This window comes from Mus pahari, chromosome 8 (genome assembly GCF_900095145.1).
Source record: "Mus pahari chromosome 8, PAHARI_EIJ_v1.1, whole genome shotgun sequence".
Taxonomy (NCBI): Eukaryota; Metazoa; Chordata; class Mammalia; order Rodentia; family Muridae; genus Mus; species Mus pahari.
The window spans coordinates 43,291,212-43,313,339 of NC_034597.1; the positions used below are offsets into that span (position 1 = coordinate 43,291,212).

The window sequence follows — 22,128 nt, forward strand, 5'->3', positions numbered from 1 at the left end:
CCTGGTCTACAAAGTGAGTTCCAGGATAGCCAGGGCTATACAGAGAAATCCTGTCTCGAAAAACTAAAAAAAAAATAAAAAAAAAAGAAGAAGAAAGAAAAGAAAAGGTAGGTTAAGCTTTTACAGAGCTAGCCTTTCCTTTTTTGACTGTTAAGACTCCAAAATGTCCTAACATTTCTCTTTGCTTTTTTGTACCCTGTAGTGGATAATGGTTTTATCCTTGCAAACTGGTCAGCATTTATATTTCAGTATGGAGATAAAGATTATATAAATAATACAATCCTTAAATTGTATTTGGCCCAACTTGCGTTGACCTAAAGCCAAACTAAACAACACAGCGAAACATAGAACAGACACTAACCATGAAAGTAACCCAGAGAATATTAAAACTTTCAAGTTCCAGAGGCTATACATTTTATTCTCAGCAGAAGCAGGCCAAGTTTAAGGACAGACAGACAGACCTAACAAGACCAGCAACCAGAGAGGTTGCAAACAGGGAAAGTGTTATGTAGTTTTAATACATTCAAACTTGCTTTTAAAGGACAAACTTGGACCAGAAATGATGGCACACAGCTTCAATCTCAACACAACTAGAGTTTGAAGTCAGTGGTCAACATAGCTAAGTTTTAGAACAGCAAGGGCTAGAAAACCTGTCTTAACCCCTACACTCCCACCCACAAGAAGTTTCAGGGTTAAGTGAACCTGTGGGACACTAATAGAAGCACAGCAGTTAACAGTGTTAGTTATTCTGTGTATTTTAACCTATCAAGCATCGACTGAAACACATAAAAGGGCTACAACTGAAATCTGTGGCAAAGCAACTCTAGCATCCCCAAGGAACACATTTTTTAAAAGTACGTAAAAGAAAATATATACAACTGCATTCATTTGGGGTGGATAATACCAAGACATTGTACAGAATTTATGAAATAAAATGATTTGCACACCAGCCAAAATATGCATATGGAGGCCACAGTAAAACCTATAGTTATTTCTTCTCTTCAACATTGTGGGTCCAAATACTGAACTCAGGTTTTAGGTTTGACATCAAGTGCCTTACCCTGGGACATCATGCCATCCTAAATAAAAGATTATATATATATATAAAAATCCCACTTCCCCATTTCTACGCTAGATCTGCCAGAATTACAAAAACATGGTAAAAGGATAAAAAGGAACATGCTAAATGAAAAAAGGAAACAAGCCAATACAAAGTAGAAAAACTAAGTATTTCTTCAACAAAGAGGCATAAATTTTACAATTTGTGTGCAAATACATGTAGAATTAAGAACTAAGAGATAACTACTTACTAGTGTGTGAGGACTGAGTATTTCAAACTATTAGAAATCACCATAAACTTTTCAGTTAAGAACTTAAGAAACACACATGCTGAAAATCTGTTTCAAAGGGGGGAGGGCAATACAAAGACACTGTCACATCAAGTATCAAGACCTTTTACAGACTTGAAATAAATATACAAATTTAAGGTGAGAAATAGTTTGTTTATATGTAAGAGAAGCAAATATTGATATATATGCACAAAATGCCATAATAAAACCCAATATTTAGGATCTTAAAACAAAGAAAGAAACAAACAAACAAAAAACCAAACTCACCTAAAACCTGGCCAGCGATCATTCTGCCATCCTCTCCAGCTACAGCAGCTCGGGCATTTCTTTCATTAACATACTGGACAAAGGCAAAGCCTTTATGCACAGAGCAACCCACAATTTTGCCATACTTTGAAAAGATGGCCTCCACATCAGACTTCTTGACCACCAGAGTGTTGAGATTCCCAATGAATACACGGGAATTCATGGATCGAGGATCTGTCTTGTTGGTAACATTGCTAGCCATCTCCTTTGATGATGAGGTTTCTCACAAAGCTGAAAACTGGAATGAAAGAGAAGCATTAGATTAACAAAAGTTATTAAAGGTATTTCATTTGAACCACTGTGACTACTCAGAGTATCATTTATCTCAACAGCATCTCCCAGCAAACATACCCCTTTTATCCACCTTACATACTTGCAATACAAACCTCCTATATAATTCCAAATTCTAATTCCTTAAAACCTTCAACTACCTTTTCAGCCTTTTTGGCCTTCCTGGTTGTTAGAATACTATAGTTAATTCTATCTAAGATATTAAAGTCTCAAAATAAACCAACCCCAAATTCTACCCTGAAACATTCTTCATCTTTCAACTATACTCAATATATAGTCCTATACAAAGACAAGTATTTCCAACTAGTCAAGATATTCACTTGGACTTATTAGCATATGCTACAAAGTATAAAGCCATCTAGCCATAGAGTACAATTATTCTAAAACCAATTTCTACATCTAGAATTGGATGGTGATGATGATAAACCAACTAGCATGACATAGAACACTAAAAAAGTACAACTTTCTCAAGTTTTGGTTTAAGAGAGCTCCAGTTTAGCCAAGCTGGCCTGAATACTGGAATTTTGAATACTTAGGATCCTGGAATTTTATGTTTGAGCCAGAGTTCTCACTCTAAAAACTATGTAAAAAACCAAAACCTCTTAAAATGACAATGGAGTTGGTTTGACAGAATACCCACTGATGTCCTTTCATAATAGTAATTTATAGACCCCTATCCTTTTGAAAAGAACTGAAGAATCTTGAATTTGGGTCTAGTATTTTTCATCTTTCCTAATGACAATCTAATTCTTATTGGATGTTTTCCTGTATGTTTCAAAGAACACAACAGATATAGCCCGTTGCTATTAAAATTGTCAGGAACTAATTCAATAGCATTTTAAAAGTAGTCAAAAAGATTTCAGACTACATTCTAGTATGCATGGTTTGCTTACATGTAGAAGTTAAAGGCCAATAGAGTTCTCTTTCCATCATCTGAGTTCTGTCTGGGTAATCAGTAAGAACCTTACCCACTAAACCTTCTTGCCTACACCTTACTTCTTCTAAGATAAATGAGAGAAATTTTAAGAAAGAAATATAATCGCCGGGCATGGTGGCGCATGCCTTTAATCCCAGCACTCTGATTTCTGAGTTCAAGGCCAGCCTGGTCTACAAAGAGAGTTCCAGGACAGCCTGGGCTACACAGAGAAACCCTGTCTCAAAAAAAAAAAAACAAACAAACCCAAAACCCAAAAAAGACAAGAAATATAATCAATACTCTATGTTGCATACAAAATCCAGGTAGCCATCACCAAAACTCTAAAATGGCTAAGTGGAGTCAAGTATTCAACAATACTTATAAGCTTTAGGAGAAACACTGCACACCGCCGGGTAGCAGAGGCTGGCAAATCTGAATTTAGGGCCATCCTGGTCTACAAAGCAAGTTTCAGGATGGCAAGGGCTATAGAGAAATCTTGACTAAGGGAAATAAAAAAACAGAAACAAAAGGTAACTGACATCTAAATACAATGTCCTCAGGAAATATAGTACGTCTAGTAAAATGTCCTTTGACATTCTGCATATATATGTACTTGCCATCTTTTTTTTACATACCTGTAGTTCCCCCAAAGTAACAAAGGTTCATCTTATAAATGAAACTTAAGAGGGGTCTTCTAGAGGGCTGGTGAGATGGCTCAGTGGTTAAGAGCACCGATTGCTCTTCCAAAGGTCCTGAGCTCAAATCCCAGCAACCACATGGTAGCTTACAACCATTTATAAAGAAATCTGATGCCCTCTTCTGGATTGTCTGAAGATAGCTACAGTGTACTTACATATAATAAACATTTACCAAAAAAGACGGGTCTTCTAAAATGTGCTAAATTCCCTGGTAGCTCAACATTTAGATATGTTAAGTCAAATAAAGTTTTATTATCTTTTATTATCACCCATACAAATCTCCAGCTATGGCAGTCTTTAAAAAAAAGTATATAGACCAATCTAATCTACAGAGCCAAATCCAGGACAGAAAAACTCTTACCTGGAAAACAAAAACAAAAGATACAGGTAACTTTAAATAATATTAAGAATGTTGACATAGCTGAGCAAAGTGGAGGCAAAGACAGATTAAATAATTCTGTGAGCTCAAAGTCAGCTTGGTCTAAACAGTGTGTTCCAGGTCAAGCAGGAACATGTAGTAAGATCTTGCCAATAAAACATGTGAAGACATTTTTTTGTTTTGTTTTTCCAGACAGGGTTTCTCTGTATAGCCCTGGCTGTCCTGGAAGACATTTTTTAAGCAATACATATAAACTGTGACCTGGAGATGTAAGTATTGAAGCACTTACCTGCGTCTCACCCCAAAAAGCCCTTAGATTAGTACTCTAACAGTAAATAAAGCCACCAGTACATAAAAAATTAACAGGGTATACATTAAGTTCACAAAAATTATACATCTAGGGACAATGGGGTTCAGTGAGGTGTTACCATAGAAGAACCAAGACCTATCAGGACTAAAGTTCAATCCCCAACATTCACATTAAAGGGGGAAAAAACGTGATAGCCTGAATCCTGGAGTTCCAGGTCTACTTCAAGACTGTCTCAAAACTATGGGGGTAAATAGCTGAAGATGACACCCTAGCAACATCTTGCTTCTACAAAAAGGGAAAAAAATTGGTTTGTGATTAATCTTCACTGAAAACTAGAGGCTGAGAGTACATTTGAATAACAGACAGGCTCATAGGTCTTAAAAGCAATACCCCCACCCCTAAAATAAAGGTAGGTTCAATTTTCAGGAGGGGGTTTCAGGAAGGGTGGTAACGAGGGTGAAACAGTATTTTCAACATGATCTTAGCTTGGGCTACAGTGTATTCCAGGGGATTGGGAGAAATAACCTTCAGAGTTAGCTCTGTATCTCAACCAAAACTTCAATGTCCAGTTTAATACTTAATGTCCTCTTTTCATGTATTTTCCAAATTTCTAACAGTTAAAATAAATAGTAAAAACGTACCAGGATTGATAAATACTTACAGGTCCCACTGTCACTCAGTAATGACTTCCTAGGTATAGTGTGGTTGTTGAGACAAGCCTTATATACCAACACTCAGGTGGCACATACATATGACAGTTCAAGATCAGCATTATCTACATTCTCAGTGTATGTTTGTAGTAATATATGCGATAAAATACAAAAAAACCCAAGTCTTTTTCTATTTGGCATTTAATACAATTCTCTGCTTTGATCACATATGTTAATCATTAGTGACAGAAATCACTTATGGCAATAAGGCATTGTTTAACATGTTAAGCCACATTGAGCAATTTGAGTCAGATTACCCTTACAACCTAAACTAGCCTACATTCACATTAGATAAAGATCCCTTTGCTATCTAATATATATGAATGAGAATGACACAAGCCTCAATTATTGGCCTGGCTGCTATTTAATTCTATGCAGGACACTTTTGTCCTCAAAAATGGTAATAATTTCTCTTTCCTTGGAAAATATTTTTAATACTTTTATCAGTATGCATGATTGTCTGCATATATGTATGTATGGTTTTACACTGTCCTTTGTGCCACTTCCTGAGGTCAGAAGATTCATACAATTTCCCTGGAACTGGGATTATGTATGGGTGCTGGAAATCAAATCTGGATCCCCTGCAAACCCCAAAGCCTCAATGAGTGACACTAATTTGCATCAATAAATTAAATTTTATAAAGAAAATGTATTTAAGTGTTTAGTTTTTTCACATCTTCCTGTTTTTCAAGACTCTTGAATACAAGCAAATTCATTTACTGGCAGCCATCAATATCTGAATTAATATTTCACTTATTTTGCTCTGATGTCCTTAAATTTCCTTTGTTGAACAATACCAATTGACTTGCATCACTCTCTGGCTGTTTTCTTTGTATGTTGTCTCTTATGAACCTTTATTCTACTATTAGAGGCCAGAAGACCAAGTTGAGTTTTGTTAATCACAAGCCTCAATTATTGGCCTGTGTTAGCATACATCTTTAATCCCAGAGGTAGGTTGTTTGGATTTCCAGATGTACCCAAGGTCACATGTTAGAGAGGGAAAGTGGGAAAGGGAAAGAGAAGGAGGAGGGGATAACAATGGTTGCAGTAGTCATCTTTAAAATGTTGCATGGGAAGAGCAATGGTGGCACATGGCTTTAATCCTAGCACTCAGGAAGCAGGGGCAGATTGATCTCTGTGAGTTTTGAGTCCAACCTGGTCTACAGAGAGAATCCCTATCTCAAAAAACAAACAAAAACAATAAAACAATTTTAAAAAGTGTATGCTGCTTTTCCTTATGACCAAAGTTCAGTTTTCAGCTCCAAGGAGTCAACTGATCTTCTGGCCTGCAGAAACCTGCATTCACAATCACAAATCTTTAAAAGAAATACCAGCTTTAAAATGGCACAAAGCAAGCCTGGCAGTGATGGAGCACACCTTTAATCCCAACACCCGGAAGGCAGAAGCAGATTGACCTTTGAGTTCAAGGCCAGCCTGCTCTATAGAGCAAGTAAGTTCCTGGACAGCCATGACTACACAGAAACCCTGTCTCAAAATCAACACACATACACACAAAAATATACTATGAATATGAAGTTTTTGTCAGGCACGAGAAAGAATATAAAGAATATTAATTCTAAATGTTACTAACTAAACCATTTAGTTAAAAAGTCTTACCCTGAACTAGCTTGACAAAAACCACCACCTAAACATAAGAAACAAAGTTTAAGCTGGGTGCTGGTGTCGCAAGCCTTTAATTCCAGCGCTTGGGTGGGGGTGGGGGTGGGGGGCGAGGTAGGCGGATTTCTGAGTTCAGGCCAGCCTGGTCTACAAAATGAGTTCCAGGATAGCCAGGGCCATAGAGAAACCCTGTCTCGAAAAACCAAAATTAAAAAAAAGAAAGTTTACTGGACATCATACATTAATGGGGACTGTTTAACTTTTTTTTTTTTTTTTTAAATCCCTCTCATATAGTCTCAAATCCAGGTGCCTATTTCTGACCAACTAGTTCTCACTGCATCCCTTAGTTCTGACCTGGTACAGCTGTGGCTGGCCACTCACTACCCTAAACTTTCCCCACTCAGAAGCAGAGAAGATTCTCCCCAAGCTGCTTTTCCCTACATAGTCCAGCCATTTTGTTTACCTGGGCCTTTTCTATTCTTTACTCTTCTCCCCTCTCTTATACTTATATGGCCCAGCTAATGGTCAGATTCTGTACTCTCTCCTTTTATCTACAATAAAAACAACCATGTCCTTTTTTCTTTCCTTTTTATAATTTTTTTTTGGTTTGGTTTTTTTAGACAGGGCTTCTCTGCATAGCCCTGGCTGTCCTCGAACTCAGAAATCCGCCTGCCCCGGTCTCCCAAGCGCTGGGACTAAAGGCGTGCGCCACAACGCCTGGCCTACCTTTTTATTTTAATACTTTCAACCTAGCTTCAAAACACAAGCTTGGACTGGGTGTGATTGCCCAAGGCTTTTTTAAGGAAGCAAAATCTCTGGGAATCTGAAAACAGCCTGGATTACAGTTATTTCCAGGATAGCCAAGGCTATGTACAAAAAGGCTGTTTAGGGCTCAGAGCAAGAGGGAGAAGGGAAGGGGGAGGGGAACCATTTAAAATAAAAACTAGCTGCAATGCCTCACAGGTGTAAATTACAATGAGGTATGTGAAGCAGGAAGATTGAATGAGGCTGCAATTAATCCAACTCCCTCTTGGGGCTTCCAGGTACCAAGTACACATGCATACATACGTAAAATAAAAAAATAAACCTTAAAAAAAAAAAAAAAAAAGAAAGTAGGCATGGTAGCACATGCCTATAATCACAGGATTCACACAAGTAAAAGCCAGGGCTGGAGAAGATTCAATCAGCACTTATTCTTCTGGAGGACCTGAGTTCAATTCCCAGAACACAAATCAGGCAGTTTACAATGCCTACAAGCCCAGTTACAGGGGATCTAACACCTTTTAGTAACCTCTAAAGGCACCTCTACACATGCAGCATAAACACACCTAAGTAAATTAAGAAATTTAAAGGGCTAGAGAGATAGCTTGGTGGTTAAGAGCCTGCTCTTCCCTTACAATCCTGTTTCATTTTCCCCTAATTCTGTGATTACATGACTGCATCAGTGTGGGTTTTGAAGGTATAAATGAAGATGTGTAATCAATGCCCAAAATATAATTATTTGGGGGAAATGTAACACAGACTGGACTTGAATTTACCAACAATCCTCCTGCCTCAGGTTCCATACTTGGCAATAAAACATTTAAATGTAACATTTAAATTCTAACTCTGGTATATACAATCCTCAAGGACAACAGCAACAAGTTTTCTTTACAATGTAAAGAAATTTTGTCACCAGTTTTTAATACAAAGGCATTTATACTTAAAAAGATTAACTTAAGAAACAAATATATCTTCAAACTATACTGCTTTATTAAGAGTATTAAAGAGTATATTTTGCTTAAATTATACTTCATATTGTAAAATATCAGCCAGAACTGGTCAGAAAAGCTTAAATTTGTTGCTAAGTCCTTTCTTTAAAAATTAAGCATTGGTGTTGAAGGTGTGGGATCCTGGAACTGAAGTTACAAACAGTTGTGAGCTGCCAAGTGGGTACTAGGATTTGAGCTACCTCTACCCTCAAGCCAATCAATTGAAATAGGAAACTAGAAGTATATGTAGGTTACAAACACAAGCAAAACTATGGACAAGGCTGGCCTGAAATTGAGATCCACCTGCCTCTGACAAATGCAGGAGATAAAGATATGCCACTATGTATGTCCAACCAGTTAATGTCCAGATGCCAAAAAACAATAGAAGATTCAGGCTGGAGAGATGGCTCAGTCGGTAAAGAGTACTGTCTGCTCTTCCAGAGGTCCTGAGTTCAACTCCCAGCAACCACATGGCTCACAACCATCTGTAATGAGATCTGATGCACTCTTCTAGTATGTCTGAAGACGGCTGCAGTGTACTCATACACATAAAATAAATTTCAAAAAGTTATTAGATTCTCTGAACTGTAATTGTGATTATTGGCCACAATGAGATTACTGGGAACTGAAGATAAATCTTCTGCAAGGATAAATGCTCTTTTTAAAAGTTCAGATGCTGACACCCATAAAAGACTCAAACACTAGCTACTGAATATAAGCATACAAAAACTGAGGAATCTACAATGAATAATAAAATTGCTAAAGTACAATTTTGCCAGTTTTGTTTTTTGGGCTGTATTCTGAGTGCTTTGCCGGCATGTATGAATACCACTCGAGTGCCTAGTACTCAGAGGCCAACAAGAGGGCATCAAACTTAAGAGTTTTAGATGCTTTGGAACCATCATGTTACTATTCAGAATTGAACTAAGGTATTCTACAAGAATAACAGCTCTTATCTGCTGAGCCAGCTTTTCAGCCCCTAGCCTTTTACCAAGGTAAAATGGCAAGTACTCTATATGAGTGTATGAGAATGCTTTCATCATAACTATTCTAAAAGCAGATAGATCTGAATCTGACCTGATTTCCAGGCTAGCCAGGACCATAGTGTGACCATTAACAGGACTGGAGCTCAGCACTTTTTTTTAGGAGGGCTGGAGAGATGGCTCAGTGGTTAAGAGCACTGCTCTTCTGAAGGTCCTGAGTTCAAATCCCAGTAACATGGTGGATCACACTCTGTAACAAGATCTGACACCTTCTTCTGGAGTACCTGAAAACAGCTATAGTGTACTTACATATAACAAATAGAAAAAAGGGGGGAGGGGGAGAGATCAGGGTATCACAGTAAAATTCTAACTTTAGTGTTGAAATAAGAATCCACTGGAGAGGCCAGGCAGTGGTGGCACACGGCTTTAATCCCAGCACTCGGGAGGCAGAGGCAGGCGGATTTCTGAGTTCAAAGCCAACCTGGTCTACAGAGTGAGTTCCAGTACAGCCAGGGATACAATGAGAAACCCTGTCTCAAAAAAAACAAAAACAAAAAACAAACAAAAAAGAATCCACTGGAGAGTGACCCATTCCTTTAATCCCAGCACTGATGAGCAGAGGCAGGCAGACTGAGTTTGAGGCCAGCCTGGTCTTCAAAACAAAGTCCAAGAAAGCCAGGGCTACAGAGAAAACTTGTCTTGAAAAACATACAAAAGAGCCCATGAAGTTTCAAAAATTGTAACTAACCCATTTTTAAACTTTGACAACAGGCCTCATTCTGAACTCTATACAGCTCAAGATATCTTTAACTACTTCCTGATATTGCTGCACTTCCTAAGTGCTGAATTATAGACATGACAAGCAAGCCAGGTTTGTAGCTGCCACTTTAGAACAGACTAATATGTAAGAGGGGACACTTAAGAAATGAATATCAAGCCGGGCCTGGTTGCGCACGCCTTTAATCCCAGCCCTCGGGAGGCAGAGGCAGGCAGATTTCTGAGTTCGAGGCCAGCCTGGTCTACCAAGTGAGTTCCAGGACAGTCAGGGAGATACAGAGAAACCCTGTCTGGAAAAAAAACAAAAAACAAAAAACACAAAAAAAAAAAAAAAAAAACAAGAAAAAAGAAATGGACACCAACTGCAAGAAGACAGCAGTATACACTTTTAAGTGAAAAGCTGACATGACAGGAAAGAAAAGGTGACAAGAAAACTGTTTGTTGAACAGAAGATGTCAAGTCAATTTCAACAGTCTAGATACAGTTTGTTTTTGAAATGTAATACATGAAATGTAACATTTAAATTCTAACTCTGGTATATACAATCCTCAAGGACAACAGCAACAAGTTTTCTTAAGTTTTCCCCTAATTTTAGCCAACAGCTTTTAATGTTAGCATCAAAAAGTACTAAGAGTACTAGGAAGAAATTTTTGCTTAAAATACTCGTCTAGAAAAAGTTTGTTTTTGAAATAATTATTTTTTCCTCTTCTGAAACATTAGGTATTACATTGAAGGCCACTAGGTTGGCCTTGGAAAACAAGGTGGCAATTTCAGCTCTGCATCAGGAGTGAGTTAACAAACCCTGCTTGAAGTTGTTTCAGCAAATCTACCATATAGGTTACTGAATAGATACAAATCTATTAAAGTCCATACTGTTATATAAATTTAATGATAATCATTTCAGATAATATACAAAAATCATAGGTCTGGAACAACTCATGGAATGAGTACTAAAGAACAGACAGAGTCAAACACAACTCCAATAGTTAAAGAAACAGTAAGAACCTGAAAGCAAAGTTGAAAAGCTTCACAATGGCTTAGGTTTTTCTTTCTCAGGGAATCACATATCAGAAATTTCTAGTATGATTCATAGCAGTAGCAGAATTAGTTATGAAGTAGCAACAAAGTACTTTTATGGTTGGGGCTGACCACAATGTGAAACCCTATTAAAAGGTTGCAGCATTAGGAAGGTTGAGAACCACTGGTTTAGGTGGTTTAAATGATAAATGTCAAGTGAGATGAGAAGTGAAAAATAAACCAAAGTATTTAGTAACACAGACCTCAACCATTATTTTCTTTCTCTTCAAGTAAATTTATTTTAAAAAGTGATTGCTTTGGGGGCTAGAGTTCAGCAGGTACAAACCCATCCAAAGGATCCAGGTTCGATTACCAGCACCTACACAACGAATTCTAAATGCAGCTCCAGGGTAACCTAAAGCCTACTTTTGGTCAGAGGGCACCAAGCATGTACAAGTTAACAGACATATATTGTAAAAACCCAATTTAACTTCTAAAAATAAAAATTTCATGTCACTTCCTATTTTACCCTTCACTGGCTCAAAGTTAAAAATAACTTTAACGTAAGTACTCAAGTAACCTAACGTTATTATCTGACCTTATCCTAAGATTCAGTTCACTTGGGGGCTGGAGAGATGGCTCAGCAGTTAAGAGCACTGACTGCTCTCCCGAAGAGGGTCCTGAGTTCAAATCCCAGCAACCACATGGTGGNTCACAACCATCCATAATGAGATGTGACGCCTTCTTCTGGTGGGTATGGACAGCTACAGTGTACTTAGATATAAATCTTTAAGTCCGAAGCCAGAAGGCCAACCAGAGGAAGCAACCTTCATTCCTAGCAACCATATGACTCACAACCATCAGTACAGCTACAGTGTAAAATAAATAAATCTTTTAAAAACAAAAGATTCAGTTCACTTTCTCTTAAAAGGTGTCAAGTGGCCTCCTGATAATGCACCTACTACTGCAATCTTCTACAGAGCTGTGCATAAATCTTATATAGTATCATTTTTCACTCCATCTGTCACCAATGAGTAGTCTGAGGTTCTCCTGATAATTGATCTCCCAAACAAGAAAAGCATAACCAAAAAAATAAAAATAATAATAATAATAATAATAAGCCGGGCGTGGTGGCACATGCCTTTAATCCCAGCACTCGGGAGGCAGAGGCAGGTGGATTTCTGAGTTCCAGGACAGCCAGGGCTACACAGTGAAACCCTGTCTCGAAAAACCAAAAAAAAAAATAAAATAAATAAAATAAAAAAACAAAAAAAAACAAAAAACCAGGCGTAGTAGCACACGCCTTTAATCCCACTCGGGAAGCAGAGGCAGGGGGATTTCTGAGTTGGAGGCCAGCCTGGTCTACAGAGTGAGTTCCAGGACAGCCAGGGCTACACAGAGAAACCCTGTCTCGAAAAACCAAAACCAAAACCAAACAAAACAAAAAAAAATGATCTTGTAGATGAAGGAATCAAACTGGCCCTATAATGAGCAGCTGGGGGCTGGAGAGATGGCTCAGCGGTTAAGAGCACTGACTGTTCTTCCGAAGGTCCTGAGTTCAAATCCCAGCAACCACATGGTGTCTTACAGCCATCTGTAATGACATCTGATGCCCTCTACCTATGTGTCTGAAGACTGCTACAGTGTACTTACATATAAATAATAAATCAATCTTTTAAAAAATGAGCAGCTACAACAAGATGAAAGAAGTTTTCATGGAAAACACCAGTATTTAAAAACAATGACTTCATTTCTTTTCCAGATCCTAGGAGTTTCTCTTTAATGTTCCACTATTTGGTTTTCTTTGATGCTACCTTAGGTGATCATTTGACCTAGATTTTATATTTTGTTCAAGCATGAGAAGGCATATGATATACCCAAATGTCACAGGACTCTATCTAGATTGAAAACTCTATCTAGATTAAAACTCTAGCCAGGCAGTGGTGGCACATGCCTTTAATCCCAGCACTTGGGAGGCAGAGGCAGGCAGATTTCTGAGTTCAAGGCCAGCCTGGTCTAGAGTTGAGTTCAAAGACAAGCAAGGGCAGACACAGAGAAAACCTGTCTCAAAAAAAAAAAAAACCTCTAAATGGTTACCAATGGCCAATGTGCTTGCCTTTAATCCTAGCACTCAGGAAGCATAGGCAAGCAGATCTGAGTTTTAAGCCAGGCTAAGCTACATAGTACTAGACAGCCAGGGCTATGTAGAGACCTTGTATAAAAATATATATATATATAAAAATTAACAGTAATATCCTTAACTCCAGCTACCTATGCCCTCTTAACCACTACATTATTCCAGATATATTCTTTTATACCACTCAAGAAGGAACTTGTGTTACACTCAAGTAATAGTTAACTGGGCTTCAAGTCATTGCTGGACAATCTCAGTTCATGTAGATACAGAAATTAAGCAGGTCTTCCTATTTTAAACTTTAAAAGGCACACCTTTTTCTTAAATTCTTAACAATATTTGTGTGAGACAGGAATGATATTACTGTATTTCTTAAGGTTGGATCCATTTTTGTTTTTTCCAGAGTGGCACCACACTAGCCTCAAACTCCTGTTTCAACTTTTGAGTGCTGTCATTATAGGCATTCAATTATTTATCTTAAAACTTGTGCTTTAAAATAAATATAATCAGAATCTGTACAAAGATTACATATAAGCAAGATCCATATATTCCAGGTTGGCCTCAAACTATATAAAACCCAAGGAAGTCCTTGAACGTCTTATACTAATGGATGGATCATAGGTGTGGCTGTCACCAGGCCCAGTTTATGGAGTGCCATGAATCAAAACATAGGGTCCTTATGCAAACTATGCATTTGTCAACTAAGCTATATACCCAGATCCCAAAGATTACTCTAAAAAGCTCAAAGATAACCTGAGAAAGAACTGTCTAAAGGGAAGCATTTTCATTTCCACGGCTCTACCTATTTCCTAGTCTTCGCAATGAAACCAAGTGGACCTCACACCTCTTACCATCACCCAGGAAGGGTATACATCTGTTCCGAAGGCCCCCCTGGCTCCAGGTCATCCTGGCTGTTGCTGCTCCAGACTGGGCATCCATGTTGCTGCGGCTTGTGGTTTGTGAGGGGTAGTGTACAGGAAAAGCAGGATGGGATTTCAAGGGAAACAGTAGGAAGATGGCTTTTTGGGAAAATGCCATCACCATTATAGGTGTTAAATAGTACCACACACATTTTATTGCAGCACAGTTTAAAAATCTAACAAATGAAAGATTAAAAAGAAAAAAAATAAAAATAAAAAAAAATTAAAAATACAGACGTCCAGAGATGCTCTAAAACAGTTAAGTTAAAGATCAGGAAAAATAAGGTCAAAGACTTAACAGCCAGTAAAATTATTTCCAGTGTGGGGAAGGGGTTGGGGGCAAGGGTGAGGTTGGGAGAGAAAGGGTTTATGTGATCAAGCTACTTAAAAATGCTAACACCTTCACTTTCTCTCCCAAGATGGAAAACTCCAAAGTCAATCAGGAGGCTGAAGAAATCTTAACATTCAGAAAAACTCCACTTTAATCCGTTTAAAAATCATCATTATCATCATCATCATCACCATTATAAGTATAGTAATAATAATAACTAGTAAGTAACAACAATAAAAAGGAAACCAGCGAAAGTCAGGAAAAATGTAAAAAAAAAATTGTAATAACTTACTGTAGCTGAAGATCAAAAAAATCTCACTGTAAAAAAACAAAAATAAAAATAGCCCAGATTAGAAAAACGGGAGGTCTAAAAATGTCAAGTCAGTAAAGTTCAATTCTTTTCTTTTCCAAAAGCAGTTTCCACAAAAACCGCAAGGGTAATGTTCTCAATAGCAGACAAGCAAAGCCCTTTCCACATCATCAGTTAATCTTAAAAATACACGAGGAAGTAGAGAGGTCAGTTTATGAGGCTAAAAGGCTCCTCCTCTAACCCAACTGCTGCAGAAAAAAATAGAAATAGAAATTTTAAAAATTACATCTTAAATCCAGGTCCCGTTTGTTTTGTTTTGTTGTTTTTTGGAAATAATTTTTAAAAAAACACCTGTATGTTTGCCGTAGTGCACACCAAGTTGCATCAGTATGTTTAAAATGTCTTTATAAAATCAATTTTGGAATGGGAATGTGTGTGTTCTGGAAAGGTGGGGAAGGGAAGTTAAAAATCAAAGCTGAGCTCCAGTGAGTAAGGATGGGGTTCGCCTTGCTGCCCTGTGAAAGGAGAAGGGACAGATTGAGTCATAGTTCCTCAGAAATGTGCCCTAAACCCAAGACAGAAAACTGTCTGTTGCATCTAACACATTTTGGTAAAGCATTAACATTTCACTGGGAGGGAGAGAGCCTTTAGAGAATCACTTTTATTAGTGACTGTTTTTACATTCACCAACATCAGTAGGTGGCTGAAGTTAACTACAGTCTTTATCCCCTTTAAGAGGACTGATATTTTCTGTTCACTTGGTAATCAGCAGTCTGGGCAACAAAAATACAGAAAAACCAGGCCAACAAATGGAGATGAAGTGAATAACAGATTCATGGGTTTCAAAACCTAAGGCCATGTTTTTTTTTCTATGACTAATACAGACTAAAGGTGAATGAATGGTCTACCATGAAGACATACACTAAAAGGGACTCATCTATTCTCAAAACCAAAGAGTGAAGACGGTAAGACTTTGGTAAGGTTCTACAGCCAGAGTGAAAGATGTTCTTAAAAAGGAGCCAGCCCTTTTATTCATCATCACTGACAGTGAAAACCATAGAGATGGAAGGGTCCATGAACAGTTTATGTCATGAAACAGGTAATAAAAATTGTGCCCTTATGGATGTGTCCCATTTTTTAGCTTATCTAGTGTACCTAACTAATTCCAAGGTATGAAAAATCTGACATATAATGAAAAACTGAAAACAATGCACATGACACAAACTGATTGTTTCATCAGCTAAAAGAAATGCAGTTTAGTATCTACTCATTGTGTAAATAAGCAAGACTTGGTTGTATTTCATTTCATTAAGACATGAGGCCTTAATTTCCCATTACAAATTTCATGTTAAAATTTTAAACTGAACACTTATTTATCAAGTTAAACCCTTATTTAAAAATACTAAGACTACAAACAGAACAAGTACTGTAACTATTAAGACAAAGTATCAATTTCAAGTAAACAAGCATATATAAATAGAAAAATTAGAGCAAGTTTCTAGGTAGAAAATTTATAGTTGAAAGTTATCTGTATTTTAGAGGCAATAAAGAAAAATTCTATTTGGTACTTTTTTTTTTTTTTTTTGGTTTTCCCCTGAACCTAGTAACAAAATCTTCAGGATGTTAGCCTGATTAAAAAAAGAAGAAAGAAAGAAATCCTTAGTACACATACAAGACATACATAGGTTTAAAAAGTCCCAACACTAGGGGAGGCAGAGGAAAGTGGAGGATCTGTGTTGGGAGGCCAGACTACTCTACATAGTGAATTCCAAGATCAGCCAGAGCACCAAGCTGTATGAGATCCTGTCTGGAAAAAGCCAAAAACAAAAACAAAAAAGCAGCAATGTAAAAAGAAAGCATTAGTGTTTTATGTCAAGTAATCTCACCTATGTTATCGAACTAATAAGCTACTGCTATGCTACTTTTTTTAAAAAAAGCAAAATGTTGAGCCCGGCATGGTGGCACACGCCTTTAATCCCAGCACTCGGGAGGCAGAGGCAGGCGGATTTCTGAGTTTGAGGCCAGCCTGGTCTACAAAGAGAGTTCCAGGACAACCAGAGCTACACAGAGAAACCCTGTCTTGAAAAACCTAAACAAACAAACAAAAAAAAAAAAAAGTCTTTCACTACATAAAGAACACATAAATGAGTTGGAAAGATGGTTCAGCAGATAAGAGCACTGCTCTCAGAGGTTCTAATTCCAGGACTCACACCTAATACTAGTTCTAGGAGGTCCTACGTTGTCTTACATGTCCAGCAGATATGCACACAGTGCACATACATACATATGTACATACATGCAAGCAGTCATACACTGAAAAATTAAAATTTACGTATTGCTAGGCTATGCTCTCAAAACTCTCATTAAGGTTTCAATGAGCGCTTCTGGTGTTTTGTTTTGTTTTTCAAGGCAGGGCTTCTCTGTGTAGCTCTGGCTGTCCTGGAACTCACTTTGTAGACCAGAAATCCTCCTACCTCTGCTTCCCAAGTGCTGGGATTAAAGGCGTGCGCCACCACGCCTGGCTTGGATGAGCTCTTCTTAAAGGACACTCAAAAATAAGTCAAGACAAGAAACATCACCTGGGGCTGGTGAGATGGCTCGGTGAGTAAGAGCACCTGACTGCTCTTCAGAAGGTCCAGAGTTCAAATCCCAGCAACCACATGGTGGCTCACAACCATCTGTAACAAGATCTGACGCCCTCTTATGGAGTGTCTGAAGACAGCTACAGTGTACTTAAATATAATAAATAAATCTTTAAAAAAAAAAAAAAAAAAAAGAAACATCACCCGGTACTTATTAAAAATGTAAACTCTAGAGAACCACATGACTCAACTGGAAACTGGTAGTCCAGAGCCCAGCAGTCTTTTTTTAAACTGATAGTGGGAACCAATACTCAATGTAGCTTTTCAAAAAACATTAATAAACACCAAAGTTTTTCACCAGACAACCTTCAGTAAATCTAGTTCATACCAAACCATAACCTTTCCAATGAAGGTTGAGTGCATGAGGTGTAAGTAAATAATGCTAAGAACAAATACCAATATATTTACTTGACCGCTGATAGTAATACTGTTTTTAAGGAAGTCAAAAGCAATGACTAGGTTTTTTTTTTCCTTTTAAGATGAATCTCATCTGTTAAAAACACTGCTGGCCTATAACTAGCTATTTAGGCAGGCCATGCTACCCTCCAACTCGGACATCTGCCTGCCCCATGCCTCCCAAATACTAGGGTATATACTTCACTAGTAAGAGCAAACAACACAGGTGGGTATATTTATAAGACATAATTTCTACTCAGCCAAGATTTTTCAATTGTTATACTCCCTAGTTAGTAATCTACATTTAACATTTAATATCATCTATAAGATTGTAACAAATTATTTGGGAATATATTCCTTACTTGCCTGAACAACAACTCCCATTCATAACAAGATCACAAGCCAATCTATCTAGAGATCAAAGTGCAAACATGTTTCTCTACAGAAGAAATAGTAACTACCAAGCATTTCTGAAAATGGCTTGACCATGGCAAATGAGAAGATCCAAACCTTGCAAATTTAACAGCTTCCTCTAATCAATGCTATCATTTGAATTTGGCCTCAATTGCAAGTTATCCATATGCTCTGCCAGGACTGAAGGTGCCCCACCAACCCTGGCCTACATTTCTAACACTTAATGTCAGGTATACCTTAACTACTACCAATAACCAACCTTCTTGCATAACTTCTGACGTTTATTTATAACACTATTTTTGATGGATAACTTCCTCTTACCTACTTTTCACCCTACATCAGGGCAAAACTCTACCCTTTATCTACTTTTTAAAGGCACACATCTTTAATCCCATCACTCTTAGGCCAGCTACAAAGTGAGTTCCAGGACAGCCTGGGCTATACAGAGAAACCCTGTCTCGAAAAACCAAAAAAAAAAAAAAAAAAAAAAAAAAAGACTGGGCTTTTGATCTTCAAGAGATGAGCTATCCAGAGAGTTGTTAGAACTCAACACCTACAAGAGAGAAACTAATTTGTTTTTAAGCACGGTTTTACTATGTAGTCCTGGGCTGCCTTGCAATGGGTAAGGTAAGGGGTCCTGTCTCAGAGCCTCCATAACGCAAAGATTACTGGCCTGCACTATCATGCGTAGCTGTAAACTGCCTTTTTGAGTTTTAGATGGATAGGACTAATACTGAAGCATCTGTAAACCACTGCTGAACCATTATTGTTCCCAAGTCCAGCTTGAAACTTTTCTAACATCCGTGTAAGGTTCCAAAAAAAAAAAGCGTTTTTCCTTTTTTTTTTTGAGACAAGGGTTTCTCTGTGTATCCTGGGCAGTCCTACAACTCTCTCTGTAGACCAGGCTGGCCTAGAACTCGAAGAGATCCGCCTGTCTCTGCTTCCCAAGTGCTGCACTACCACCATCACTCGGCTCACTAAATCTTTTTGTGTACCGGGTCTTCTAAAAACTCGGTGGAAATACTTGACCTGTCTGTCAAGTACGATCCTGTCAACCCCCTTTAAGTCTCACTTCTCTCTATGACAGTAGTACCTACCTCAAGCAAAGTTCCACTAACTTATGATTTGTTAACCTGCAGATAAAAAGTAAGCTGTAATTATTCCAATTAAAATCTTCCGCACATCCCTTTACAAACACAAGCACTCCGCCTTTTAACCATTTTACCCCTAAAGGAAAAAAAGTAATGATTACTCAATCTTTTGTTAAAACGCCGTTCAGATGGCCATGTGGCCCGCCTGGAATTTCGAAGCTTCCAGTCGTACACCACCATGTTATCGCTCCCCTACCCCCCACCCGACGTCTATCTCAGGAAGTGATAGCAGGATCGGTACGACATCCCCGACAATTACATCAACAAGCATTTCGTTCTTCGCTGTCTTGCTCCCCCCTTGGAATCCTGATGGGCGACGGAAATCAAAGTAGCCGTTAAGCCGGAGCGCGCAGACAGGGTATTTTCGTACGCACCGTGGCCTGGAGGTCACTAGGTTGACGCCGCGCCAAGGCCGAGGCCCTGTTGCCTCCCGCCTGAGACCCAAGTCCCCACCGCACGGGAACAAACGCGGCCTCGGCTTCGGCCGCGAGGCCGGTTTCCCCCTTACACCCGCTGGCGGGGCCCAGCAGCCCAGGGCCTCCCCTGCACTCGCCCTCTTCGCTTACCAAGAGGCAGGAGAGAGAGAAGAGACGGCCTCTCCTACTGCGACTCTACGCCGAGACGCCGGAGCTACAACAGCAAGGAACCACACGACCGTTCGCTCTCCGTCTCCTCACAAAATGGCCCCCGAGCTCCTCTGCCGCCGAGACGAAAGTCCAGCCCCCGCCTCCCTCCTGGAGGCGTTCCTATTGGCTGTGACTTTTCTCGCTCCCGCTCCTAATTAGATAACGCTACCGCTCTTCACAATTCCCTCCAATCACAATCGGAGGTGGGTTGGGCTAATTGAGAGAATTTCCACATGCGTAACAGAGGCTAGTTAGTAATTGGTTCAGCTTCCTGTCACTTAGTGTATGACGGATGGTTATTGGTCACTGTACCAGACGGAAAGCTGGGTGGAATTTTCGCCTTTGTATCGCTCCCAGCTTCTCATCCGGGTATCGGTCGGATCTGACTGACGGCCGTGTCGTCCTATCAGTGCTTCCTAGAGCCCCCAGGTCCGGCCAGATCACCGCATTTCCGCGGCGCGGGGGTGGGAGAGCCTGGGTGGAGTCTGGTAGCGGGTGCAAAGGGCCTGCCCCAGCCCCAGGCCTAGGAAAAAGGAAGCGCGAAGGAGCTTCGGAGAAGGGAGGAGAGTCACCTCTAGGCAGCCTAGCAGCTCTGCAGTTATTATCAAACTCAGGTCCCTTCTTACTGCCAGCTTCTATAAGCCTTTGGGAGGACGTGGCCTTCTCAGATGACAACTGCCCCTCCAAACCAACTGGCTTCTGTAGTTCTCTCCTGCAGGAGCAATTACCTGAATCCCTATAAACCTGCTTCCTGGTCCCAAGTCACACAATCTGCAAGCCCAATGGCCAGCCACCTCAATTTCCCGCTTCCTAGAATAGCTTGAGACGACTTAATCCCCTCAGGTTTGGTCTGCCACTAAAGCTCTGGCTATACTGTAGGAACATTAAACACACTGAATTGTATATAGCCTACGGAGAAAAGGAGATTGTATCCCAGGAAATTTCCTCATTTCAAAAAACAAAACAAAACAAAACAAAATCTTTTAGATCTTCTTTAGACCTTTAAACGTTTGCCATTAACTTTTTCTTTTTTTTAAAAAAGAAAAAGATTAATAAATAAATTATTTATATGAGTACACTGTAGCTGTCTTCAGACACACCAGAAGAGGGCATCGGATGCCATTACAGATGGCTGTGAGCCACCATGTGGTTGCTGGGAATTGAACTCAGGACCTCTGGAAGAGCAGTCAGTGCTCTTAACCGCTGAGCTGCATCTCCAGTCCAGCCTTTGTCTTTTTCAAAAGATTTATTTTATATGTGCCAGTCCAGCGAGTTTATGTGTTCCCAATTTTACATCTTTAAAAAAAAGAAAAGAAAAAAGAAAAGAAAAGTTTGGGCTAGGTGGTGTTTTGAGTGCAAGGCCAGACTGGTCAAGTTTTAGGACAGCTAGGGCTATATAGTGAAACTCTATCTTGAAAAAACAATAGATATAAGTAGGAAGATAGGTAGATTGACAGACAGACAGACAATTGGGAAGCCAGAAAGATGTCTTAGCGGTTAACAAGTGCTGCTCTTCCAGAAGACAGAGGTTCAATTTCTCTGTGTAGCCCTCCTGACTGTCCCGAAACTCACTTTGTAGGCTGGCCTCGAATTAGAGATCTGTCTGCCTCTAAGTGCTGGGATCAAAGCCTTGAGCCACGGTGCACAGCTCCTAGTTTACATTTTAGTTGTTTATTTTGGAGGCATATTAGTAAAGAAAAGGAAACTTGCACTAGTTGGTTCACCCCTTACAACAAGTGAGTCCTAAGGATTGAACTGGGGTCAGCGGGCTTGGCTACAGGTGCCTCTACCCACTGAGCCTCCCCAGTGGCCCTAAATCAATTATTATCATTATTAGCATTTTTATTAAAGCAAGACACAAAGCTAGGTGTAGTGGCGCAGGCCTTTAATCCCAGCATTGGAGAAAGGGCCAGGCAGATCTTTGAGTTCCAGACCAGCCTTTTCCAAGATAGCCAAAGCTGTCAGAGAAAACTGTTCAGACATGAGTGTAAGCCAGGACAAATTCTTTTTTTTTTTTTTTTTTTTTTTTTTTGGTTTTTTTTCGAGACAGGGTTTCTCTGTATAGCCCTGGCTGTCCTGGAACTCACTCTGTAGACC

General features: G+C 39.2%; 1 protein-coding gene across 8 annotated transcripts in view; it reads right to left on the reverse strand.

Moving 5' to 3' along the window:
• The window catches only part of Hnrnpc (heterogeneous nuclear ribonucleoprotein C (C1/C2)), a 29,063-nt gene extending 8,961 nt beyond the window's left edge, over positions 1 to 20,102 (reverse strand). For 5 of the 8 annotated variants that reach the window (XM_029541484.1, XM_029541483.1, XM_029541482.1 and 2 more), the window contains exons 1-3: positions 19,972 to 20,101; positions 14,785 to 14,810; positions 1,615 to 1,893 (exon numbers count right to left, since the gene is read on the reverse strand). In XM_029541484.1, the coding sequence (XP_029397344.1) occupies positions 1,615 to 1,857 (243 nt within the window). In that variant the 5' untranslated portion in view covers positions 1,858 to 1,893; positions 14,785 to 14,810; positions 19,972 to 20,101. Of the gene's footprint in view, positions 1 to 1,614; positions 1,894 to 14,092; positions 14,692 to 14,784; positions 14,811 to 19,971 lie in introns of those variants that run through there. The other 3 variants (XM_029541481.1, XM_029541478.1, XM_029541479.1) reach the window with 3 other exon arrangements.
• Positions 20,103 to 22,128: the final 2,026 nt, after the last annotated feature.